Source organism: Tachyglossus aculeatus, chromosome X1, assembly GCF_015852505.1.
Source record: "Tachyglossus aculeatus isolate mTacAcu1 chromosome X1, mTacAcu1.pri, whole genome shotgun sequence".
Lineage (NCBI taxonomy): Eukaryota > Metazoa > Chordata > Mammalia > Monotremata > Tachyglossidae > Tachyglossus > Tachyglossus aculeatus.
In genome coordinates, this window is record NC_052101.1 from 84,342,787 (window position 1) to 84,369,886 (window position 27,100).

The 27,100-nt window shown below is 40.5% G+C and overlaps 1 protein-coding gene and 1 long non-coding RNA gene across 3 annotated transcripts in view; one reads left to right on the forward strand and one right to left on the reverse strand.

Moving 5' to 3' along the window:
- Positions 1–15,646, forward strand: part of CBFB (core-binding factor subunit beta) — a 62,506-nt gene extending 46,860 nt beyond the window's left edge. Inside the window, exons 4-6 of one of the 2 annotated variants that reach the window (XM_038740127.1) lie at positions 270–386; positions 4,301–4,427; positions 13,421–15,646. In XM_038740127.1, the coding sequence (XP_038596055.1) occupies positions 270–386; positions 4,301–4,427; positions 13,421–13,443 (267 nt within the window). In that variant the 3' untranslated portion in view covers positions 13,444–15,646. The remainder of the gene's footprint in view (positions 1–269; positions 387–4,300; positions 4,428–13,420) is intronic. The other variant, XM_038740126.1, reaches the window with a different exon arrangement.
- LOC119919583 overlaps positions 12,696–27,100 on the reverse strand; it is a 43,861-nt gene continuing 29,456 nt past the window's right edge. Inside the window, exon 3 of the long non-coding RNA XR_005447705.1 lies at positions 12,696–13,164. This is a non-coding gene — a long non-coding RNA (uncharacterized LOC119919583). The remainder of the gene's footprint in view (positions 13,165–27,100) is intronic.

The following is a 27,100-nucleotide window of genomic DNA, read 5'->3' on the forward strand; positions in this document are numbered from 1 at the left end:
ATAGGGAGGGTTGGGGCCTGGAAAGTGCAACCCCTTCAAATTTTGACACTCCCCACCCCTCAGGCAACCAACCACTTGAGCTCCTCCTGAAACCAGCTCTGTATAATTAAAATTGGTTTTGGATTTTTTGGTGTGGAGTGGGGAGGGGCAGGTGATGGCTTTTTTTTTACATCAGATAAACTCGAAGTTCTCTGAAGTTCAAATTTTTGAAATTCGATGCACATTGTGGAGTTTAGTTTTTATTAGTATTTTGTTTTGCCATGTTTTAGGTGTACTTGAAGGCTCCTATGATTCTGAATGGAGTCTGTGTTATCTGGAAAGGCTGGATTGATCTACAGAGGCTGGATGGTATGGGCTGCTTGGAATTTGATGAAGAACGAGCCCAGGTAAGATAGTTTCAGATTTCACATGTACATGCCTGTGTTACGACAACAATTTCAACTGACCACCAGGAACAAGGAGACAGCATGATCACTGAGCTGGAGTCTTGAGACCCGGATTCTGCTTCTGACTGCTCCTAATTTGGTCTATGGATTTTGGGGCTCTCCATTTACTAAATGAAATAAAATAATAGAAGCCCTACTATACAGATCATACTTTAAGGAATAGTGAAGTGCTTAGGTATTAACTGGGTGAGAGCTAAAAACAAAACACGCATCATTATTTTGGGGGGAAGGGGATGGGGGAGAGGGGTTATCAGGCCGACTCTAAGGAAGGGAAGTGGGATGTATGTCAACTCAGTGGCTGCAACTGCAGCGTGGCATTTAAAGTGCCCCCAGCATTATACCTCTGCTCAGGCAACTTTGTAGGCAAACTTTTGTTGCTTGAGCAGGGCCAGGCAGAGAAGAGCTGCAAGAAGTCCCGAATTTCTCTGGGGATGCCAGGGCAGCAGCAGAGTAGAGTGGAAGAAGAATGGGAATGCCAGGAGTTGATACACCGAGAAGGTAATCAATATTTAAGGTATGTCCTTAAGTAAGAAGGATTTATGCCTTAAATTTACCAAGTATAAATAACTCGGGTCACTCGTTTCCTATTTCAGAAACTAGTTCTTGTTACAGTAGTTATCAGTTAGTGATCATAAAACAGATTATTTTTAATATTGTTGAGAAATGAATGCTCTGATTTGAAAGCACACACAAAATACAACCATTCATATTTGTTACAACTTTGGCTCTTCTACCTATGTCAGAATGTCCAGTGGAAATATTTCTATATGAAATCATCTTGAATTTCTCTAGATCTGCATTGCATACGGTTACAGTTCTGTCCACTGTCTAGTATTTCTTTTAGGGATTTATAAATAAAATATGGAACTGGTTAAGTGTGGAGGGTTATATTCTTGGATAGGGAGTTGTGGGAAGAAATTGCCAACTCCCACAAAGAGAAGATGCAGCAAAGACTCCCGTTTAGTAGAGGAGAGTATTTAGTGGAAGAAGAATTAGGTCTTTCCTAGTTACCTTGTCTCACCTTACACCTAGCCACAGTGCCCTTGTTACTTCTGCCACCACTTGTTTCTCCTGTGTTGCCATAAAGTCACTTTATATCTTACTAAATACAGCATTCACTTTCCCCACTACCTATGGTAACTGTGAAAGAAACAATAATGCGGTTTTTTCCCCCTTGTGTAACCCCAGAACAAACAGAAGTGTAACAAATAGCAAAATGCAAAATCGAGTCTCCCTTGTTCCCTGGAACCAACTGGGGATGGATGACTTAGGCCAATATGAACTTCCCCGAGGGCTGCTACCAACAGGAGTGGTCACCAGACTGGCCTCAGGAATGCAGCAATTTGAACAGCTGTTAGACTCGCTGCGTTCATCTCCTCATCAGTAAGCCAGAACAAGAGTACTTCATAATTCCCTGATTGTCACTTAAAAGGAAAACTAATTGATAACTCTTGGTTAGCAATTTTAAGTTGTTCAGTGACTTCATCATTTGACTTTGAAAAGCACAGGTTTACAGGTGACAGTATTGACTGATGATTTTATTTAATGATGGCTACAAAGGACATTTTCATGTTGTTTCACAGGTGGCTTTAGGGTGCTGAATAATGCTTTAGGCCAAAAAGGCAATTTGCCATTTATTGAGACATAAGACATCTTGATTTTTAAAAATTAATCCACCTGGCCTCTTGGAATATTAAAACTTAGTTGGGTTCTTAAGGGGTGGATTATGTTGTTTTCTCAAAAAAAGAAACCTACGTTTTCAGTGGTATAGAACGAATTCGGGTTATCCAAAAATACTGTTGACCAGTTACTAAATTCCAGGGCCAGATTCTCTAATTCATAAATTACCAAGACCTGTCCCACACTGCCTAATTTTATTAGGTTTTGTTCAGTGCTTCAAAGCCTCTCTGCCTAAGGGTGGACAGAGGAGATTAAAGGAAATAAAATTTGAACAGACTCATTTTCATATTTGTTAGGACCTTTGCTGAGGGATTTGTGGGGAAGGAGATTAACACTCTTGGCTGAAGTCTGATTTTTTTTTTGGAAGGTCTATAAATTCCACTTATCTGAATAATTCCTGTCTCCCATTACCACAGATAATTAAATTTATTCTGTATTTAGTATGATAAATGCAGATAAGGTTCTTTTTATTTATGCATATAGCTACTGTTTTAATATTTTAAAACATAGCATCAATTCCAAAATGTTTTTAAATCACAAAGTTACAAGTTACAAGCCCAGTTACAAGTTCATTCTAGTGGGTATTGTTTAATATAAGTACTGTACATTAAAATATTAACACAGGGTTTTTTAAAGTTATTGTTAATTAATAACTGGCAGTGAAATGTTTATGAAGTGCCTTGAACTCTTAGGAGTAACGATAAATGTGAATTAAAGAACTGCACATTGTGAAATCCTGTTTTACTGCCAGATTTCAAGCTTTGACATGTATGTAATTGTATTTGTAAATTCTCAAGTTGTTCCCTCATCTTTCCTTCTCCTCCTGCCTTTTTGTCTTTTTGTATTCATTCTCTTACCATGTATACCAATAGTACACTATATATAGTTACCTATGTATTAGCAGCATAATATTCAAATATCTTAGATCTTTAAAAATTTGAATTTGAAACTGGGATAGCTTGGATTTTACAGTGACATCAGCCTGAAAGTCAGGATTTGGTTGATTAATAGCACAACATCCAATTTGAAAACAGTATTATCCTGATTCTCTGTGAAAATCTGTTCATCATAAAGATGAATCAATGGCATTCGGCCTACAATATTGATTAACTGCCCACTGTGGGCCAAGCACCATATTGGGTGTTGTCGACAGGGAGGGTGTCAGAAAGGAATGAATGAGAGAGAGGGGGCCTTTCTTCAAGGGTGAGCAAAAACAAAGAAAGGAAGCATCATTGTGGGAAGGGAAGGTGTCTATCAACTCTGTTATATTGTATTCTCCCAAGTGCTTAGTACAGTGCTCTACACACGCTAAGCGCTGAATAAATATCATTGATTGATGAATGCACGAGATTGATCAGGACATGATTGACAAACATGAACATAATCTAAACAGATGTGTTCCATATGCTTTTGGGCTGTTCTCAATCATTTGTGTTCTCTGAAAATGGTACAGAGGTGGAGAAGAGGAGCAAAGAATGATAAGCAGGTTTTTGCTTAGCTGGAGGTGAGGGCAAGGGAGGAGTGGGAGATGAAGCAGAGTGGCCTAGTGGAAAGATCATGGGCCTGGGAGTCAGAAGGACCTGGGTTCTAATCCTGCCTCAGCCACTTGCCTGCTGTGTGACCTGGGGCAAGTCACTTCCCTTTTCTGTGCCTCAGTTGCCTCATCTGTAAAATGAAGATTAAGATCATGAGCCCCATTTGGGTCATGGACTTTGTCCAAACTTTTTAGTTTATACCTACTCCAGCACTCTGTACAGTGCCTGGCACATAGTAAGCACTTAACAAATATCATAAAAAAAAAGAAAAAATGTAAACTGGAGTATGTAGTGGAAAGCCCTTCATTATTATGCTCAGCAAACTGAAACTGGATATACAGTGATCTGATCGTGATCTCAAAGGATCCTGTTAGATGGGTCGTCCTGCTAGTCCTTGACAAACCTGCACTCCCCTGGTCTACAGGCAGGTAATAGAATTTGAGTAGTAACTAGAATATTGGAGGTGTATGAACACAAAAAACGACAGCCTCTTTTTAGAAATAGCCCAGACTTTAATTTTTCTCTGTGGATGGTATTTGTGGGAGGGTAGAGCCATACTTTGAATTTTGAGTATTGTTTAGCTTCATTGTAAATGAAAATGAAGTTAATGGCTTCATTGCATTTGATTTCTTTTGATAGCAGGAAGATGCATTGGCTCAGCAAGCCTTCGAAGAGGCTCGGAGGCGAACACGTGAATTTGAGGACAGAGATCGGTCTCATCGGGAGGAAATGGAGGTGAGAGTTTCACAGCTGCTGGCAGTAACTGGTTAGTACTTTACCCACTCCCAGGCTGTATTTGTAATATTTGACTATATTTTCATTTAGTAGAATGATTTTGTTACCGTTTGAAAGTCTTATACTTTGATTTTAAGCATAATTGAATCCTAATCCTGTGGGAATAGAAAATGTACTATAATGAAAACCTTTAAATATTATTTTCTGGTGTTTTAATTTGTGGATATCCAAGTTGAGAATCATCACTGGAGCAAACTCCCATTTTTTCCCCAATTCTTTTGTTTAAACATCCTACCTTTTATCGAAGAAGAAGCGTGGCTCAGTGGAAAGAGCACGGGCTTTGGAGTCAGAGGTCATGGGTTCAAATCCTGGCTCTGCCACTTGTCAGCTGTGTGACTTTGGGCAAATCACTTCACTTCTCTGTGCCTCAGTTACCTCATCTGGAAAATGGGGATGAAGACTGTGAGCCCCACATGGGACAACCTGATCACCTTGTAACCTCCCCAGCGCTTAGAACAGTGGTTTGCACATAGTAAGCGCTTAATAAATGCCATCATTATTTATTTATTTTATTATTACCTCTTCACCCTTATTCTTTTCAAATTGTTTGGAAAATTCTACTTATGTAAGTAGAAAGAATTTGCTAGTTAGAAAACCAAACACTTTGATTTTATAACACATTTTTAAAGAAGTATGTGATTCTTTGACCATCATGCTACTGTATGCTTTTATATGCATGATTATCATCCTGTTTAGAATTATAGGTAACCTGATTTTTTGCAGTTTCTTCTAGGTTATTTCAGGAAAGCTCATGGTTTGTTTGTTTTTTTGTTGTTGGTTTTGTTTTATTTTTTCCTTGGTGATATGAAACTGTTAATGGGGTTAACTTTTGGTTGTTGGTTGTAAGGTTCCACTGCCAAATGTTCATAAAGTGGTTTTTTTTTTCTAAGGCTAGCATGTTGGTTGTTTTGCCAGTGCCAGCTGAGCGTCCATGATTTAGGAAAGACTTACCCAACACACAATTTCTAATCATTTGCCTGGAGTCAAAGGGAAACTGCTGTGAGCATTCTACTGCTTTCATGCCTACTCTACAAGAAAGCACATTTTAAAAGGCATATAATGGGTGCTCAGAGATTTACCAATCATTCTGGTCAGACCCCTGCTCCTATTTCTGTGCAAGTTCCTATTTCTCTAACAATGAACCTTGCTCCAGTGATCTCATTGTTATGAATATTCAGTCATTCATCACAATAAGTGGCTCCATCATTTATGTCACAAGCATTTTTCCCCTCTGGGCTTATTTGGCTACAGGCTTTTTGCTTTATTGCTTTTTTGCTTTACAACAATTGTTGTAATTGTTATTCATTCATTCAATCGTATTTATTGAGCGCTTACTGTGTGAAGAGCACTGTACTAAGCGCTTGGGAAGTACAAGTTGGCAACATATAGAGACGGTCCCTACCCAACAGTGGGCTCACAGTCTAGAAGACTGTGTTATCAATGGTTTGTTATGTATAATAGCCTTTGCAGTGATTTTTTTGGCATGTGTTCATTTTGAATATTATAGATAAATGCACAGTTATTCTTCAAGACATTATACTTCGAGATAGAGAATAAAGTCTTTAAATATTTAAAATCAAACAGACCATTTTCCCCCTTCAGTAGCCAAATGAAAGCCTAAGAAAACAATGTGCATCTGTTTACCAGTAGTACATCCTTGGAATCATATGTGGTTGGTCCTTGGGTAGCATTTTTCAGTATGGTCTCATCTGCTATTTTTTACTTTCAAGTACTGACACTTTCACCCTGGCCTTCTGGTTTGTTGGTTTAGCTTTGTCTTTTCCTGGTTGCACGCTCATGGAGCACCCTTAATCGTGGGACTTGAAACATTCTGCAAATAATAAATTGCACCTTATGCTCCCCTAGAGGTTATGTGACTTCAAATCAGCTAGTCCTGTGGAAGAGAACTGGGGGATCTTGGGAGTATTGAGGCGGGAAGACTGGTGGAAAAAGCCACCCTGGGGGAGCCTGGCCTCTTGTCCTTACCTGCCTTCCTGAAGGCTCCCCAGGCTGGTGGCATCCTCCCTGCCCCCCACCCCCACCCCCCTTCTGCTGTTACTCCTCAATGGGAGCTTTGGGCAGAGGTTGATTGGCCAAAAACTGCTCATTTATGCTCAAGTGTGTCTGAAAACCAACATTCTTCCTGCATTAATATAGTAGATGCAAAAATATTTCTGTGTGCCAGCGTTGGGTGTTTTTGTTTTTTGTTTTAGTGGTATTTGTGTGCCAGGCACTGTACTAAGCGCTATACAAGATAATCAGGTTGGACACAGTCCGTGTCCCAAGTGGGACTCATAGTCTTAATCCCTGTTCTACAGATGAAGTAATTGAGGCACAGAGAAGTTAAGTGACTTACCCAAGGTCATCCAGCAGACAAGTGGCAGAGCTGCCTGGTGGGTGTGTGTATTTGTATACACACATTCAGATGAATATAAAACCTGGAGAAAATTACTGTAGGAAAGTATTAAAAAGAGGCCCTGATGCATTACAACTTAATCAAGACTTAGTCCTGTTTGGTATAAAGCAATTAGTGATACTGGGGTCTATTAAACTTTGAAATGAGCCTCTTTACTGTTAAGAAGTTATCCCATGACTTGAAAAGTCTGTATAAAATTAGAAATAACTTAAGACTGTAGTAGTTAAAATGACTCTAATGGAGACCAGATTCAATGGGGTGGGGGGAATCCTCGCAATACTCCAGGCACCCCACCCCCTCCTCAAAGAGAGGCGCCAGTTCTGCTCTTTGGAAACATTCATCAAGTTTGGCAGCATATGAAAATAATCACATATATTTGGATCCCTGTATAGGGATTTTTTTCTTATCCTTTTTCATATCTCTATGCAAATTTTCCCCCTCCAGAACAAATGGGTAAATCATTGCATGAGAATGATCTCTATTTGAGATATTTCATCATTTTAAGTATAAGAATCATTGGGCGGGGGGGAAGAGTTCATTCATTCATTCAATTGTATTTATTGAGCGCTTACTGTGTGCAGAGCACTGTACTAAGAGCTTGAAGAGTTTAGTTTTGACTTCAAGAAAAGAAGAGTCTGTAAAGTTATAACCCTCAAATGATGGTTGCAGTGGCTATTTTTTTAAGAAACCCCAAATATATAATGCTTTTTTTTCTGGTTTCTGCAGTTAATTAACACTTCTACTATATTCTGCTGTGGTGAAAGAATCCAACATTTCACTCCGTACACACTCACGTGTGGGATGGTCGATTCCGTTTATAATCTTGGTATCTGAGAATAGATTCTCAACTAATAATCTGTCACTGACTTTACAACTAATTATGTTTGCGGGTCCATTTTCATGAGCAATCATGCATCTTCTGATTAACTTCTTTTTTTATTTATGAAGTAATAAAAAGTCAGAGAAAAGTTTTTCAAATGTGGTGCAGTTGCAACCAGAAATGCACACACAAATTGAGAACCTATTATTTTGGGCTCATGTGTGGCTGAGCTACTACCTTGCATTGTGAGGTAGTAGTAGTAATTTATACTTATAATCAAAGCCCAGTACCTTTAAAAAAAACAGGTAAATTCCAGCAAGAATGAAAATAAAATGAGCATTCCTAAAACTTTGATTCTCTGGGAGGAGATCCAGGACATAATAATAATTATGGTATTTGTTAAACACTTCCTATATGCCAAGCTCTGTATTAAGCCCTGGGGCTTCACAGTCTAAGTAGGAGGGAGAACAGGTATTGAATCCTTGTTTTGCAGATAAGGGAACTGAGGTACAGAGAAGTGATCTGTCCAAGGTCACATAGCAGGTAAAAGGTAAAGTTTCCATTTTATGTGGAAACTCTTTTTTTAATAGAAAAGGACAGAAATCTGTGTATGCTGACTGTCGGGGTGTGTGAGTGTGTCTATTTCTGAACCCTGAGATTCTGCATATTCCAAGGGGAAAAAATTCATCTCCTCCATTTATTTTAACTTCCAGCAAAGTTCAATTTACTGCTGACATTATATGAAAAATGTGTAAGGAACATGTTTATAAGGATGTAACTCCCCAGGGCTGCCTATAGCGGTGGGCAGGCAGAGGAGGAAACCATTCGGGGACCTGGAAAGATATGGAACTAAGACAGCTCTGAAGATGATAGCTGGCTGGAGGGAGTTGCACCAGGCCCCACTGTTGAATGAAGTGAATTTTACACATGCCCTGCTTTCTACTTATCTTCTCCGTCTACATCCTTTAAGCAAGTGAAAGTCACCAGAAAGTCCCTACAAGGAATGAAAGGCAGGGTTTTACAGCTCTCAGAAGAAATGAGAAGAAGAATGAGAAGCAGTATGGCCTAATGGATTGAGCGTGGCCCTGGGAGTCAGAAAGACCCGGGTGGGTTCTGATCCCAGCACTTCTCTGCTGTATGACCTTGAGCGAGTCGCTTAACTTCTCTGTGTCTATTACCTCCTCTGTAAAATGAGGATTAAGACTGTGAGCCGCATGTGGGACCTGGACTGTGTCCAACCTGATTATCTTGCATCTCCCCCAATGCTTTAGTACAGTGCCTGGCACATAAGTCCTTAATGATTTTTTTAAAAAAACAACAAATCCCTTTTGGGAGGGAGGCATCAGGAGAAGTGGTGTCTCCACCCTGGAATCCCCGCAGCTTGCCTACTGTTTCCCATGGTACACATCTTGGGACTCCATGCTGTACTGCTTGCCAACCCAGAGGTAAAAGAGTTCTGGAGCTTCAAAGAGTCTGGAGCTTCAGAGAGTCCTGAAGCTCAACTGAGTACCTTCCAACCCTTTCGTAAACTTTCCCATGGCACTACTTCCAAGTTTTCTTTTGGTTCAGGGGCACCACTTCAAACTCAGTAGAGTTGCACTACCGGAAGCAACAGGCGAGCCTCTAATTGCTCCCAGTCCTTGGAGCTCAGGGGGCATTGCAGATCAGACACCCCCAGCGTTTTTCCCCAAATGTCTTGTATTTTTCAAAAAGTATTTTTGGGTTTTGTTTTGTTTTCCTTTACTAGGGTGAAAATTTTGTCAGAAAGAACTTGATCATATCTGAAAAATCCAAACATTTTCAGCAAAAAATGGTTTAAACTGAAAACAAAGGGCACAGATAGATATTGTAGAAATCAAAACTGACACCATATATGCTTTTATTCCATTGACTGCTTGGTGGCCAGAGAAACAGTGGCAAATATTGCTTGTTGCCCCTCTTCCCCTACCCCCCATCCCTATTATTCTTCCTCCCCTTTTTTCATCTTTATTGGCCACTTCCTCATTTTTGCTGTTTTTTCTGCTACAGCCTCCTCTTTTCACTATATTTCTTGCCTTCTTTCTCTACTCTCCCTCCTAAAAGAAAACGTAATCTAAGATAAACAGCCAAAAAAACCTACACATTTGACCAAGCACGTTCATTAGCTCAGTACTTTAACTATACTTTAATTTTCCAGCTGTTAAATATAACACTTTACATTTATAAAAATTATTATCTTTCACAAAAGTACTATTCGTAGCCTGGTAGTGATGTTATAAATATATAATTAGTATTGACTTTTTTCAGTCAGTATTTCTTCATTGGTCAGCCCCTTTCTAACCTTCATTGACTGAAACAAGATGCTTATATTAGTGTTCCCTGATTTTGCAAAATTGATCTGTCCTATACTACAGTCAGCATTGATTTGGTCCAGAACATAAATTGTTTTTCTGATATATATGCATTCCATAGCACTTTTAGACCTCTGACCAGTCAGTGTAATGTTAATCTGATCAGTTAAATTAGAATATTTGTACATTCACCAAATTGCACAGTCTGCTAAAGAACTGTTGCAGATAGTTTGCAAAGTTCAAAAAAGTTGGTGTTGGATTTTATGACTGTACATTTGAAACTTCATGAAGTTGAAATTTATTATTTTGTCTGGGCAAATGTGATAAATAATGATTTAATGGGAGCTTTTGGATACCTAAAATAATGAGTATAGCTTCCAAAATGCTTACCTCCTGAAGTTATATAACTAACCTGGTGAACATGGTTCATATCAGAATCATAACCTGTTTAAAAAAAAAACCAAATATACAAATTGTGTACATAAACTCAAATAGTTGTGATCTCGAATAGAAGCCTCATTTATACAGTGACTATTTAGGTGAGGGTGTGGAACTTTCTGTTGCGGGTTCTTTTACTTTCAATATTCTGCACTTTTTAGTGGGAGCAATATTAATGACCTTTGAAGAGGTTGAATGATAAATTATCTAATATAGGCAAAAATATATGTGGAACAGCTAAGCAGCATGTGGTATTTCATCTGGATGATGATACGGTATATGTGTTTAGTGCTCTTTCTGAGGAGCCCCTCTCACGTTGTAATTTGTACCTTGTTCATTTTCACAATGCTCCCTGTGGGACAAAGGAGGCATGTTGAGCACCATTTTACAGATGAAGAAACTGAGACCCAGAGATAAAGTGACTTGTGTGAAATCAGTGGGAGCACAAGGGAAGGGGAGAATGTGATAGGGCAAAAAAAAGTTATGAAGGAGTGTGGTTAAGGATAAGTATGGCAACAAGTGGTGGGCCAAACCCAATCTAGCTTTGGAATCTATACTCTAGGGCAGGACTCCATAAACCCTATCCCAAAAATGTAGTTATCTCCCTTTTAAAATTCATTTTAGGTAGTCTCCCTTTTAAAACTCATTTTAGCTAGTCTTCTGTTTATAGTAGTAACTTAGTTCCATAGGAACTTCTTTTACTATTCTTTAGAGAGTTCATTTGTTTTAAATGGTGTGTGCCAGGCACTGGTAATAATAATAATAATAATAATAATAGCATTTATTAAAAGCTTACGATGTGCAAAGCACTGTTCTAAGCGCTGGGGAGGTTACAAGGTGATCAGGTTGTCCCACGTGGGGTTCACAGTCTTAATCCCCATTTTACAGATGTGGTAACTGAGGCACAGAGAAGTGAAGTGACTTGCCCAAAGTCACACAGCTGACAGTTGGCGGAGCCGGAATTTGAACCCATGACCTCTGACTCCAAAGCCCGTGCTCTTTCCACTGAGCCTCGGTGCTTCTCTGCGCACTGGGGAAGATACAAGATAGTCAGGTGGGACACAGTCCCATGTCCCACATGGGTTTTACAGTCTTAATTCCAATTTTACTGAGGAGGAAATTGAGGAACAAAGCAGTGGACTAGCCCAGGGTCACACAGCAGACAGGTGGCAGAGCTGGGATTAGATTCCAGGCCCTTCTGATTTCCTGGCCCGTGCTCAATATATCCAGTAGGCCACACTGCTTCTCATTCATTTTGTCATTCTAATACAGCAAAACTCTTTTAAGTCGGCGAGTTTGAGTAAAAGTAACCAACTGTCAGACTGTTCAATTTATCAAGTCTTCCTTACAGAAACACTGATTTTAAAAAAAATGCAATGTGAGATATAAATGGTCATGAATGTTCCATTTCAGAGTTATCTAGTGGGAAATATAAATATAAGCTAGTAGAACTAGATCATAGGGGAACTGTGCAAATGTGAATGTTACTACTAAAAAATGCTCTGAGACCCTAAATAATTTTTAAAGAACAGTTTTAGTAAATGGCTTCAATCCTTTGAAAGTAAACAAAGTCATCCTACTATCAAAATTAATGCAGTAAAATAAAATTAAAATAGGGATTTCTGATAGTCTTCTAAAGTGTTCCACTAATGTGGTGCCTAAAAAACAGTGTCATGCATACATAATAAAGGTCAAAGGAAGAGTATCTGATATATATCTTCAAACCAATTTTAAATATGTTACCTTCAAGAACAATAATTTTATGATGCAGATCTGTGGAATTACATGATTTCCTTTTTTAATCCTAAGAATTTTTACAGTTTACTCAAGTTATTTATTTGAGATTGGTTACACCCAGGTGTTTTTTGCTTTTTTTTTTTCCAAAGACATTTGGCAGATAGGAGTTATGAAGTATATAAAGGAGTTATAAAGACCCCAAAGTAGTTACCGTGCTCAGTAATGTGACCATTCAGAATAGGAAAGCAGACATCTCAGAAGTTAAGTGAATGGAGATTTTTCAAAGAACCACCCTGCTATGAAATAGCTTGTTCAGAGCCTCTCCCTTCCTCTGGCCTCACTAGCCCCCTCTCAATCCTCGGTTTCAATCAGGCTTATATTTGGAAGTCACCAGTTCTAGGTCTGATTGTGTATCTCACTCTATTTTCTCTTTCCCTGCCCCCAAATTCCTCTCTCTCACTCCCTCTCTCTTCCTCTGCCACCTCCCCCCCCCCCCAAAAAAAAAACAGAAAAAGGACTGATTACACATCAACCATCCTAACTTAAAGATGTACCTGCCTACTCATCTTTAGCACAAGTCCTCAGGTTTGTCTGAAGGTCTTGCAATTTTTAATATTTCTGAAGATCACTATTTTTTCTGCACATGGAATTTCTGAGTTTCAACACGTTCTAATTGTGGCTATTTTTCATGTGCTGTCATTTCTTCTATGTATATACACATTGTAACAGTAAGAAATTGAAATTGACTTACACGATATTCCATAAATCCTCCTGCTAGCCAAAATGAAGTTCGTATTTCTTCCTGTAATTAGTCGTTCATTATAAGTGAATGACTTATTCTTGATGAAGTTTAGCTGGTGATGCCTTTGGGGGATTAACTGTTTTCTTCATCAGCTTGACTGAATCAGAAAAGAGGCCTTCTGAAACTTGATCTTGCATTCCTGGTGTGAATTCTCTGTGTTCTGTTCTGAAGATAATAGAATCAATATTTGTTACTGATGGTTTGGATGTATATTCCTCTGTGCCACAATGTGGTTTTGCTTTGGTGTTCAGGATTTTTAATTTGATGCCTGCCTAATAAGCAAATAAGGTGAAATGTGTGAAAACTCATAAACCTTTACACTAGCCTTTACACGCTAGTGATTTGCTTTGTAGTTTAAGCGTATGTACTTCTGATTTCTAATTCACATTTCCAACCCAAATTATGATTGTTCTCATTATAGGCAAGAAGACAGCAAGACCCTAGTCCTGGTTCCAATTTAGGCAGCGGTGATGACCTCAAACTTCGTTAATTAGCAGCAGCAGCAGCTGTGCCATGGGTCTGCGCATAGGCATTGCTTCTTCTTGGCAAGGATAATTGAATAAAAGACCAGAAACTGTGATAGCTGGGTGTCTGTTTCTTGACCTGGGGCAGTCACAGCCAATCCATTTGGAACTGCCATGGTTTGCACTATGTTCGTGTTACAATACCTGCATTTCTCATTTTAAGCATGTAGCCAGTAGTTGAAATTTTGTTTTTCTATTCGAGCTTATTTTTTGTTGGCATTATGTTAGTGAAATGAGAACATATCTGATTGTAAAGTCATTTGTTCACTCAATTGTAATTAAAAAGTTGATGTCGCTTAAAAGTAGGTCAAGAAATTGCAGATTAAGTAGGGTTATTTTTTTCCTGCTAATTGCTTTCATTTTTATGGACTTCTAGAAATTTGGTTGTCATGCTCCTGCTTCATTTTAGATATGCATTCTTATATTTTTTATCATTTATTTTATGTTTTCTAAATGCAAAGCATTTTTAAAAAACTGCTGACATTTTTGCATTATTTACAAGCTAAACCTAGTAGCACAGAACTGTCTGCCTCAACTTTTTAACATATTTGTTTACAGCTGTTAAAGTTGCAGTATCCCTTAAATGCTAACAATTGGTTCCATATTTTTAAAACATAAAATGTTTGTTAAATCTGATGTATGCTGCATTCTGGCCCAGGGTCTGTTTTAGATTCTATTCTGTAGTAAATGAGTTCAGGTGGTGGCTTACTCCATAAATAATATTCTGCTGAAACTCAAAAGAAGTCACGGACTGGCTTCTGTTTTATTCAGGGATTTTTAAAGTCATTTAGAAAAAGGATACTGTAGCTTCTTCATGTTTGGATTTAACAGCATTTTAAACCGGAGACAGTGATGAATCAGCTACAAAGGTGATATTGTATTAAACATCTTGTTTAAGATAGCTGCTTTGTGTGTATTTTATATTACATGCTTTTTGTAAAAAAAAAAAAAAATATGCTGGATGATGAAAGGACAGACATATGCAGGAAATGTTCATCCTGGGCATAGGATGCATTTTGTTCTATTACATGTTCTGCAAAAAAAAAATCAGTTATATATGTATATGGCATTTCCAACAGGATTAGGGAGAGAAACCTTTTGGGATAAATTTGTGTAATAATATTTTTTTAAATAGGCCTATTACCACGTTATCTTTTTTTAAAACAAAACTGGAAAAAGTGCCATGTCAGTTGGTACCTCTTTACTGATAATTTTCACACCATTGCATTAATTGTTACTACATTCTTGATTTTGCAAAATATGTATTTAATCCTATTAAATGATAAGGGTGAACTACTTGTTTCAAGGGTAAATGGCCAATTCCTGGTCGGTTAAGTACATTTGCTAAAGTGATTTTTGGTAATTCCAGTAATATTGTGCACACTGTACTTGGTGGGAAAAGGAGTGACTTTTGATGCATAGAGATCTTAGAAGCCATGGGTGGATAATGTACTTATTGTATCTCGGGACAGAATGGCGCCTTGCATTTTAAAGTCAAGTATGGTGAGCAGTATGTTGATTAATAAGGCCATTAATAAAGACATGTGAAAAAAGATCACACTGATCTTTTCTAAAACTTAAATACTGGTGAATAAATTATTTTTAACTCGGTGATTATTTTGCATTGAGTGACTCACACACACATACACATGCCTTTTCTTGCTTTCCCTAAGGAAATCACCTTTCTAGCACCCTGATTTCTTACCATCTTGGACTCAGGTACATGTTATGCCAGACCTGCATTGATTCTGGCTTCTGAACCTGTTTTTCAATGGAATAGTGTAAGGATAATTTAAACATTTTTCCGTAGCAGTTTCAGCTAGGGGTTTCAATCCACCATAGACAGAAAATGATGCTATCAGATATTGACATTGACATCTTTCTGTAAATAAAGAAATTTTTCCTATCATCAGTTAGCACTATGCTGCTTACTATAGATCTTAATGCTGGCATTAAGATCATGAGCCCTTATTCTCTGCTAGTTAGTGCAGACTTAAAAAAAATACTTGTTTTTAAGTTATTGATGCAATTTGGTATTTTAAATCTCTATTTAAGCAGAAGTTGCATCATCTTTCTTGAAGTCATCTCCATTAGAAGTTGCCTTAAGCTACCGGATTGCTTCTGCCACCTTTAGTCATATCTATTGTTGTATGTTTAATTTACTTTCACAATAAACTTCTGTGTAGTGAAAATGTGTCTAACTCGTTATTTCCAAAAATTGGGCAGCTTCTACCAATTGCTAGGCTTGGGGCATTCAGTAATGAGAAATATCTGACACTGCTGTTTCAAGTCTGTTACCTTTTCACTATGGATACGCCACCAGAACGATTGCAGGTGGAGGTGGGACGTGCTGGGAGAGATATGCACTTAGTACAGTGCTTTGCACATGGTAAGCACTCAGTAAATACGATTGAATGAATGAATGGATGTGTCCATGCAGTCGCTATGGGTCAGAAACAACTCGACAGCATAAGACCTTTTTTCACTGCTGCATTTTTGTTACACAACTAGAATATTCTGTTATTTGAGCAACAGTGGCATCTAGTGGCCATTCTGCAAAACAGCCTATTCTCTGAACGTTGCAAATAACCCTAGTAAAATAACATTCTGCCCCCCAAAAAGAAAAATTATATCTGATTAAGGATAGAGATTAAAGTGAAACCTTACAGCACAGGCGTATACAGCTTATGGTCATTTTTCCCCCCTAATTGCAGATTGCCCCATTTTGACTCATCGCTCCTTTAATAGGGGACCACGTTGCCCATTTAATCTTGCTTTTAGCACTAAGGGGTCACCAATCAAAGTTTTTACTGACTTTACAAAGCAATAGGTAAAAAGAAATGTAAGCATTCGCAAGATGGCATTTCAAAATAAGATGACCACTAAAAGTATATCATGGAGTGTTTGAGTTAGAATTCTATAGATTCAGATGCAGATTTGGCACTCTGCAAGCGCACTCTTGGCCATAAATTAGCATAACCTAAGTTATAAGGTAGGTCATTGTTGAAAGGTGTACTTCAAATTTGAGGACGTGTTACAACAGCATATCTAGCATCAAGATTTTAATTCTCTATTGTTATGAAGTCATTCCTTCCTAATAATCATGTTTGTACTGATATGGTGTGGCTCTTTTCAATTAGTGTTTTCATAAAAATCTTGTATGCATCCTTTCCCCCATCCCAGCAACTTTGATAAGTTTTATTTTATTACTTGCAAAAGAACATTTATTAACCCTTTCTTTTTATGGGAATGACCCATACCTTTAATATTTATACCTAATACTAATAAATATCTCCTGATTTTTCAAGTTAACAAATCAATGTTAGCCCAGTTTTCAAAATGGCCATTTTTACCTCTATCGTTTTTTTTAATGTCTGCAATTGAGAGTTCTGTACTGCTGTCCTTGATAACTGAGTGGTGATTTGTACTAAAACAAGGCTTCTGTTTTATAAGCAATAATGTAGGTTGCTTAGTTTTCTTCTTTCCATTTGTGTAGCACGTTACAACCAATTTCATTCTACATTGTAAACTACTTAACAGATAGTTAAGTGGAAAAGGCCATTAGATATTTTGAACCTATTGTTGCTCTCTATTCCTAAGCATGTCTAATTCTTGGCAGGTTTATGGATTTTTAAACCAGGAGATAATCATCCAAATTCTGACCCAAGTCACATTACTAAGTCCTCATAGAGGTGTAATCTGGAAACTGGTCTGGGTACTATAAAGGAAACTGAGGGAATTTGATAAAAGAGAATTTACAAAAGTAGTAATATAATGAAGGGAGTATTATTTTCTTCTTGGCTAGCTCATAAGATGGAAATTTTCACATCCACAAATGTACCCTCTACAGGAGGTTGCAGCAGTGGGCAGCTGAATGCTGAAGGAAATAAGGATCCTGTACTGGATGGTCTGTTCCACCCCACCCCATACTCTCTCCCTCCAGCCTCTCCTTTCTCGGCATCCCTGTTCTTCCCTCCCATCACCATCACCACCCCAAAATACCTCACCTGATAGCTCCACCTTCTGTTCTCCCCACCTGGAACTTCCCCTCCCACAGTTCATTCCACTGTGGTCTGAGGAAGCCTCACTCCATCATGGATAAACACCCTTTCATCCTTGACCTGTTCCTGTCCCGCTGACTCCTCCTCACCATCATCACCTATCCCAGGCTATCACACCTCTTCTGGATTTCCTGCCCATCCTCTCCTCCCTTGACCAAATACATGCCCTCAACTCTGCCCTCTCCACCAGTCTGGACTCCCTTGCCTCCCCTCATTACTCTCACACCAGCAACCCCCCAGCCCTAGGACACCCCCACAGTCCACTTCCCCTGCTCCTGCACAAACTGCAGCTGGAAAACTACCAGCCCGACTTATGCTACAAGTTCACTCAGCTCCCTCATTGAATTACATGCTCACAACCCCTATCAACTTTTCCAAACTTTTAATTTCCTCCTGAAGTCCCCAGTGCCCCCACCTTCTCCCTCCCTGACATCTTTGCCAACTAGTTTGTTGGCAAAACTGAAACCAGGCAAGAACTTCCTCAAATTTCTCCATTACTTCCTCAACTAGCAGGGGCTCGCTCATCTTTCTCTTGCTTCCCTTCTGTTTCTCACGAGGCGTTCTCCCACCTTCTCTAAATCCACCCCGTCTTGCTGGCCCTTCTCACTGCCTAAAAGCACTTGTGCCCACTCTTCTCTCATCCTTCCCTACTTTTTCCAACCTCTCACTGTAGGTTCCATCTCTTGTACCTTCAAACATGCCCACGTCTCCATAATTAAAAGAACCCCTCGATCCCACAGTTCTCCAGTTCTTGCCCCACTTCTCTGTTCCCACTTCTATCCAACCTCCTGGAATGGGTCATTTACAACCTACTGCTTTCACTTTTCACCAACTTTCCTCGACCATTCATTCATTCAATCGTATTTATTGAGTGCTTACTGTGTGCAGAGCACTGTGCTAAGCGCTTGAAGGCTTCCAACCCCTACACTTGACTGAGGCTACACTCTCTTAAGTTGTCAATGACCTCCTTAGAGCCAAGTCTGATGGGCCCTAGTCTGTCATAACCCCCCTTGACTTCTTGGCTGCCTTTGACACGGAAGCCCACTCCCTCCACCTTGAAACACTTTTAGGCCTCAGTCTCGTCCCATCTGCCAGACTGCTCCCCAGTTTTGTTCTTCCAACAGCTCTTCTGCCTCTCATCCATTTACTGTAGGGTGTCCTGCAAGGCTTTGTTCTGGGTCCTGTATTCTTGCTTTACATCCACACTCTCAAACTCATTGGCTCACATGGCTACAGCTACTACTTCTGGGAATGACTCCCAAATCCCCCAAAACTCAGAATGTCTAGACTGTGAGTCCGTTGGGGGCAGGGATTGTCTCTGTTGCTAAATTGTACTTTCCAAGTGCTTAGTACAGTGCTGTGCACAAAATGGGACATGGACTGTGTCCAAACTGATTTGTATGTATCTACCCCAGCACTTAGTATAGTGCCTGGTATATAGAAAGTGCTTTAACAAATACCATTTTAAAAAAAACAAAAAGCAACCCACCATTCTCCCTTTCACAAAACCCTACAACCTCGGGACCGTCCTTGACTCCTTGCTCAACATCAACTCTCATATTCAATCTACTGTCGAATCCTTCCAGTTCTCCCTTCAAACATCTCCCAGATGCACCCCTTTCTGTCCACCCAAATAGCTACCACTGTGGCACAAGCTCTTGTTGCATCCGAAGCTGGGCTAGCCTATCATCATCCTCACCGGTCTCCCAACCCCCCAGCCTCTCCCCTCTCCCTTCTATACTGCACACTGCTGCCCAGATCATCTTCCCAAAGCATCACTTAGTACACAGATTTCCACTCTTCAAAACCCTCCACTTGCTCACCATGTCCCCTTCTGCATCAGCTGGCACCAAGGCTCTTCACCAGCTCGCCCCACTTTCCCTAGCTAATGTCTAGGTAATCTTCTACCTCTCTACGTCACTCTCAACTCTCCAGTCTCAGACCCCCCTCACTCACACTGTTCCCCTGACTGGAAATCCTTCCTTCCCCAAATCCCACAGGCCACTGCCCTCCCCATATTCACAGCCCTCCTGAAAGTCCTCCTCCCCCGGATTAATTCCCCGCATAAGTCATCTAAACCCATCAGCCATCTCTAGCACTTATGTACTTACTTTTATATCCATCCTCAGGTCTACGTAAATCTATTCAATTGTACATGATTTATTTGGACAACTGCTTGTAAATGCTTTGACGCCGGTCTCCCTCCATTAGAGTTCAAGTTCCTTGTGAGCAGGGAATGTGTTACTTCCTTGTTTTATACTTCCCAAGCTCTCAATACAGTGCATTGCACCCAGTGGATGCTCAAAAAATGCTTTAAAAATCATAAAAATGCAAAGATCTTTTTGTTGATTTGCCATAAACATGGTGTAGAATAATCCACTGAAATGTGAAGAAAAAGACTGTGTACAGTATTCCAGACCATAGGCTCTCACTGCATTTTACCCGTTAATGACTGCTTAGTAACAGAACCATGTAGGTATTTTAATATTGCCAGTGTGCTCATTGATCTCACCAAAGAAGGCTGAAAATCCATTTTCAGGTTTTTCCATATTAACTTTTTCCAGTGGAGAAGATACTCTGCCCTGTCCACCTTGCATACCTGAGCATCTCTTTCAACGGTTTGGACAAGTATTGCTTGGGATAGCGGTTCTGTCATCTACACCTCAGGAATTGGATATAAAATTTGTTCTTATAGTAAGGATTTAAAGGACACCGTTATTATAATGAACACTATGGGAAGTCTAGCAAAAGCCAAAAGTATCGATCAGTCATCAGGCATTTTCACTGTATCAAAGCATACATGCCTAAATTTTTTCCATTATTAAAGCAAAGTAGTGTTAATTCTCAAGATAGTCTAGACTGTAAGCCCCATGTGGGACAGGGACTGTGTCAAACCTGATTAACTTAATTAGCCTGATTAACCTTATTGTTTAGTACAGTGCCTGGCACACAGTAAGCATTTAATAAATACCACAATTATTATTATTATTAGCAGTAGTAGTAGTAGTGATAATAATAAAAATAGAATAGAAATGTGTGCATGGGCAAAAGGATACCAAAGCCCAGAAAGATGTGTTTTGGAAACTACAATGGTTCCCTTGAACTCCCTGCCCTAGTGTAAAATTCTCTGCAGTTGTGAGCAGTTGCAAGCAAAGTTTATTTCTTATTTTTTGAGCACCCACTTTGTGCACTGCACTGATTTAGGAGTTTGTGAATACAGAAAGAAGATATGGAGTGAAGACAGTCCTGGCCCACAAGGAGCTATTAGGATTAGGACAGGCAGAGACAAAAAGATAAACTAGAGCAGCACCTTGATGCCTCTGTCCCTCCTCCCTCCCCAGTCCAGTTAACAGAAAAATCCTTTCTCCATTTTCATTAATTATAATGATAACAATAATGATTGTGGCATTTAAGTGCTCACTATGTGTCAAACCTTGTGCTAAGCACTGGGATACATAGATACAAGTGAAATAGATTGGACACAGTCCCTGTCCCCCATGGAGCACAGTGTAAGAGGGAGGGAAAGCAGGTTACAAAGGTCACCCTCATTACTTCAACCACCCTCCATTTTAGTGGGTGTGGGATAGACCTTGGACAATGCCTCTGGGAATGGGGACCCGGTCTCAAGATTAAGACACTGGAGAGAGTTAAATTTAACCTCAGAATTTAGACAATTGCATGTCAGCCAAAAAGGTATAAATGTTGGTGAGGGAAAGTAGAGATGATTCATTCAGAAGTCTGGGTTGTACCAAATGGTTATCTTGCTGAGCAGTTGCTAAATTGTTCATAAGTACAGTGAAGTGGGTTCAAAAGAAAAGAGTGCCAGGCGCTACAAACATGAGGTACAACAATGCAACAAGGGATAGCCTTTTTGTGTGCTTAGTATGGTTGATATGGCCAGGACTGGGGGGGGCCCACATTGGCCTTTTCAGCCACACACACACTCATAAGTGTTCCTTGCTGTCACTGCTGTCCACTTCAGTCTATACTTCATTCACAGTGCCAGTGCTTAGAACAGTGCTTTGCACATAGTAAGCGTTTAATAAATGCCATTATTATTATCATCCTGCTGCCCGGATTATCTTTCTACAGAAACGCTCTGGGTATGTCACACCCCTCCTCAAAAATCTCCAGTGGTTGCCCGTCAACCTTTGTATGAAGCAAAAACTCCTCACTATTGGCTTCAAAGCTCTCCATCACCTTGCCCCCTCTTACCTCACCTCCCTTCTCTCCTTCTACAGCCCATCCCGCATACTCCGCTCCTCTACTGCTAACCTCCTCACTGTGCCTCATTCTCTCCTGTCCCGCCATCGACCCCTGGCCCACGACCTACCTCTGGCCTAGAATGCCCTCCCGCCTCACATCAGCCAACCCCCGTCAAAGCCCTACTGAAAGCCAACCTCCTCCAGGAGGCCTTCCCAGACTGAGCCCCCCTTTTCCTCTGCTCCTCCTCCCCTCCCCATTGCCCCTGCTCCCTCTCTTTGCTCTACCTGCCTCCCCATCCCACAGCACTTATGTATATATGTACATATTTATTATTCTATTTATTTTATTAATAAAATAATAATAGTCTCTATCTGTTGCCGAATTGTACTTTCCAAGTGCTTAGTACAGTGCTCTGCACACAATAAGTGCTCAAAAAATATGATTGAATGAATGAATGAGTTCAGTACTTTTTGTCACTTGACCGGCCTAGGTGGTATTACATTATTGAGCACTCCCTGTGGTACACTACAGTGCTCATTTCATCTGCACTCACCCAAAAGAGAGAAAGCACTTTCAGATTTCAAACACAAAGGCTAGCTGGACTCCAGAGGGCCCAAGAGACCGTGGGCTTGACTAATGCAACAGCCTCCTCATTGGTCTGCTGCCTCCAGTCTCTCCCCTCTCCAGGCCATACTCCACTCTGTTGTCCAGCTCATTTTTCAATCAACCAGTGGTATTTATTGAGCACTTACTAGGTGCAGAGCACTGTACTAAGCACTTAGGGAGAGCAGATCTTAAAGACTGGAGGTGGAGAGACAGACATTAAAATAAATTATAATCTCATGCAATACATCATTTTGCCTGCATCTCCCCACTTCTTGAAAATCTCCAGTGGTTGTCCAGTCCACTTTCAGATCTGCAAAGGCACGTCCTTAGGAGATGTCCCTCGTTCTCTCCTCTGCTCTGCATCAGGGCTCCTGGAGCACAGATGTCTGGCAGCCCCAGAGTGACAACCGCCTTTTGTAGAAGGGTCACAAAATTGTTGTGTTTGGCAAAGGGCCAGGAAAAGCAGCTATCATTTTGGGTTTCTTGGTTGTCAGACGATTCCAGCATCTGGTTCGTCTTAACCATCAGACTCCTCCCCTTTCCTTCCCCCCACCAAGTCAGCCATCCACCTGGGCCTAATATTTTGTGTCACACACTCTCTTTTTGCTGGAATAGCTCCCTGCTCCTAATAGCCTGGAACGTGTGCCAGAGGCCTGCTCAACCTTCGTCCTATGCTTCAGAGGCCCTGATGCAGAGCAGAGGAGAGAGGAAGGGGCATCTCCTAAGGACATGCCTTTGCAGTTCTGAAAGTTTTTCTTTATTCCCTGCCATCTTCCAGCTCTGCACCTAGTAAGCACTCAGTAAATACCACTGATTGATTTCTGAATGCACGAGGAACATCCCTAGTTACCGAATGCAACTTCAGAGAAAGTCCTTTAGACGGCAACAGGTTTCTACCAGCAGCCGCACTGATCCAAACTCCTGTCCTTCCTTGCTGGCATCTCCCTCACCAATCAGGAGAAATGCTTGGAAATGGATTGGTAACGCTATCCTGACAGAGAACTCACTTTGGTTGAATAGATGACCCTTCTCAACAAGTGACTTCAGAAGCAAGAGTGGGCCTAAGCATTGGCCTAGCGAAAATTGTGGCTGCTCTGTGATCTGTGCTCTCTCAGTATTCGGTGTTCATATAGAAAGATGTTGGGGCCACCAGAGTCTAGTAGAACTTGGAATGCCTTTCAAAATGACAAATACAAAGGCATCAGCCTCAAAAACAAACATACCTTTGGAGTTTTTTGTTCGTCATGAATGGCCATGTGGAATCCACTCATCCTGTTTGCTTGAAAAAGATAAAGAAATCCCTGCAACCTTATTGACTCAGGAAATCTAAAAATAACCCCTCCTCCCCATGCCTCTGCCCCCTTCTCCCACCTCCCCTCTCGGGGAACCCTTTTGGTGCCATGAATTGAATGGAAAACAACCTGGGATCCACATGTTAGAATGGTGGGTATTGCAATGCCTTCTCTGCTGAATGTCTGAATGATTAATTGCCAAATCAATCAGACAACCCTGGAGTATAAGAAACAGTCTCCAACCAAGACTGTGTGCTCCCGACATGTCAAGAGCTGATCCTCCACTGGCTGGGTCTGCACAGAGTGAAGCAAATACTTTCCTCCAGAAAATCCCCCCAAAACACGGGACAGAAATGCTTTCAGCCCCATTTGAACCCAATGAATGGGGGGATTTGCAATCATCTGGACTCTGTTTGAGGCCCTTAAATGCCAGTTTCCATTTCCCTTGTGAGAATGCCTCATTGGGTGTGGCTCTTGATTGGTGGGGAAATTGTGATCTTAGCAAAACTTTGAAGATGGGAGATCTGTGGTCTGTGGGTTAGGAAGCAGAAGGGAGAGAGACAAGAATGAGGCACAGAGAAGCAGGCTAGCTTGAGCGGACTGAAGCAGGAGCTGAAGGTAGTGGGTGAAGAGAATGCATAAGTAGTGGGGATAAAGAGCTGAGTGAGTGCTTTAAAGCCACTGGTCTGCTTGAAGTGGAGAGGACTGGACAACCATTGGAGGATTGGGGAGATGTGTGCAGAATGATGTTTTGCATGTGTCTGTAGTTTACTTTAATGTCTGTCTCTCCCCCTCCAGTCTTTAAGCTGCTTGTATTGTTTTGTGCTCTCCCCAGTGCTTAGTACAGTGCTCTGTACCTAATAAGTGTTCAATAAATACCTTTGACAGATTGATTGATTGATTGCTGTGCATACAGTGAGAGGTCAATAAATACCACTCGATTGACTGATTGATTGAAAAATGAGCTGGACAACAGAGTGGAGTATGGCCTGGAGAGGGGAAGGACTGGAGGTAGGGAGACCAGTGAGGAGGCTGTTGCATTAGTCAAGCCCATGCTCTACGGCCCTCTGGAGCCCACCTAGCCTTTGTGATTGAAATCTGAAAGTGCTTTCTCTCTTTAGGGTAAGTGATGAAATGAGCACTGTGGAGTACCACAGGGAGTGCTCAATAATTTTAATACCACCTGGGCCAGTCAAGTGACAAAAAGTACTGAACTCATTATTTGGCTATATCGTTGGCCTTCATATCCGTATTCGAAGAAGACACCACTGATGGTGTGTTCACCTATGAGTGAGTGTGTGGCTGAAAAGGCCAATGTGGGCCCCCCCATCATGACCACATTGCCCATACTGGGCACATGAAAAAGTTGTCCCTCATTGCACTGCCGTACCTCATGTTTGTAGCACCTGGCACTATTTTCTCTTGAACCCATTTTACTGTATTAACAAACAACTTAGCAAGTGCTCAGCAAGGTAATAATGATAATAATAATAATGGTTTTTGTTAAGCGCTTACTATGTGCCAAGCACTGTTTTAACTGCTGGGGGAGATACAAGGTCATCAGGTTGTCCCACATGAGGCTCACAGTCTTCATCCCCATTTGACAGATGAGGGAACTGAGGCCCAGAGAAGTTAAGTGACTTGCCCAAAGTCACACAGCTGACAAGTGGCGGAGGTGGGATTAGAACCCACGACCTCTGAGTCCCAAGCCTGGGCTCTTTCCACTAAGCCATGCTGCTTCTCTAACCATTTGGTACAACCCAGACTTCATTTCTTCTTTCCAACATTTAAACCTTTTTGGCTGACATGCAATTGTCTAAATTCTGAGGTTAAATTTAACCCTCTCCAAGTCTTAATCTTGAGACCACATCCCTAGGGAGTTTGAGGCCTTGGTCCCCTCTCCCAGAGGCATCATTCAAGCCCTATCCTGCCCCCACTGAAATGGAGGGTGGTTGAAGCACCGAGGATGACCTTTGTAACCTGTTCGCCCTCCCTCTTACACTGTGAGCTCCATGTGGGACAGGGACTGTGTCCAATCTGATAAATTTGTATCTACCCCAGAGCTTAGCACAAGGTTTGACACATATTAAGCACTTACCAAATACCACAATCATCATTATTATTATAATTAATAAAAATGGAGAAAGTTAATATTTTTCTGTTAACTGGACTGGGGAGGGAGGAGGGACAGAGGCATCAAGGTGCTGCTCTAGTTTATCTTTAATGTTTGTCTCTGCCAGTCCTAATCCTAATCCTGGTAGCTTCTGGTGGGCCAGGACTGTCTTCACTTCGTATCTTCTTTCTGTCTTTACAAACTCCTAAATCAGTGCGGTACACAAAGTAGATGCTCAACAAATAAGAAGCAAACTTTGCTACCACCTGCTGATAACTGCTGGTAATTTTACACTAGGGCAGGGAGTTCAAGGGAACCACTGTAGTTTCCAAAACACATCGCTCTGGGGTTTGGTATCCTCATGCCCATGCACACATTTCTATTCTATTTTTATTATTGTTACTACTACTACTAATAATAGTATTGTTAAGCACTTACTCTATGCCAAGCACTGTACTAAACACTAGGGAAAACGCAAGGTAATCAGGTTGGACACAGTTCCTGTCCCACATAGGACTTACAGTCTAGACTCTTTTTAGAATTAACACTACTTTGCTTTAATATTGGAAAAAATTTAGGCATGTGGGCTTTGGTACAGTGAAAATGCCTAATGACCGATTGGTACTTTCAGCTTTTGCTAGATTTCCCATAATGTTCATTATAATAACAGTGTCCTTTAAATCCTTACTATAAGAACAAATTTGATATCCAGTTCCTGAGGTGTAGATGACAGAACCACTATCCCAAGCAATACTTGTCAAAACCGTTGAAAGAGATGCTCAGGTATGCAAGGTGGACAGGACAGAGTATCTTCTCCACTAGAAAAAGTTAATATGGAAAAACCTGAAAGTGGATTTTCAGCCTTCTTTGGTGAGATCAATGAGCACACTGGCAATATTAAAGTGCCTACATGGTTCTGTTACCAAGCAGTCATTAACAGGTAAAATGCAGTGAGAGCCTAAGGTCTGGAATACCGTACACAGTCCTTTTCTTCGCATTTCAGTGGATTATTCTACACCATGTTTATGGCAAATCAACAAAAAGATCTTTGTATTTTTATGAATTTTTAAAGCATTTTTTGAGCATCCACTGGGTGCAATGCACTGTATTGAGCACTTGGGAAGTATAAAACGAGGAAGTGACATATTCCCTGCTCACAAGGAACTTGAATTCTAATGGAAGGAGACAGACGTAAAAGCATTTGCAAGCAGTTGTCCAAATAAATCATGTACAATTGAATAAATAGATTTAACAATTGAATAAATAGATTTACGTAGAGCTGAGGATGGATGTAAAAGT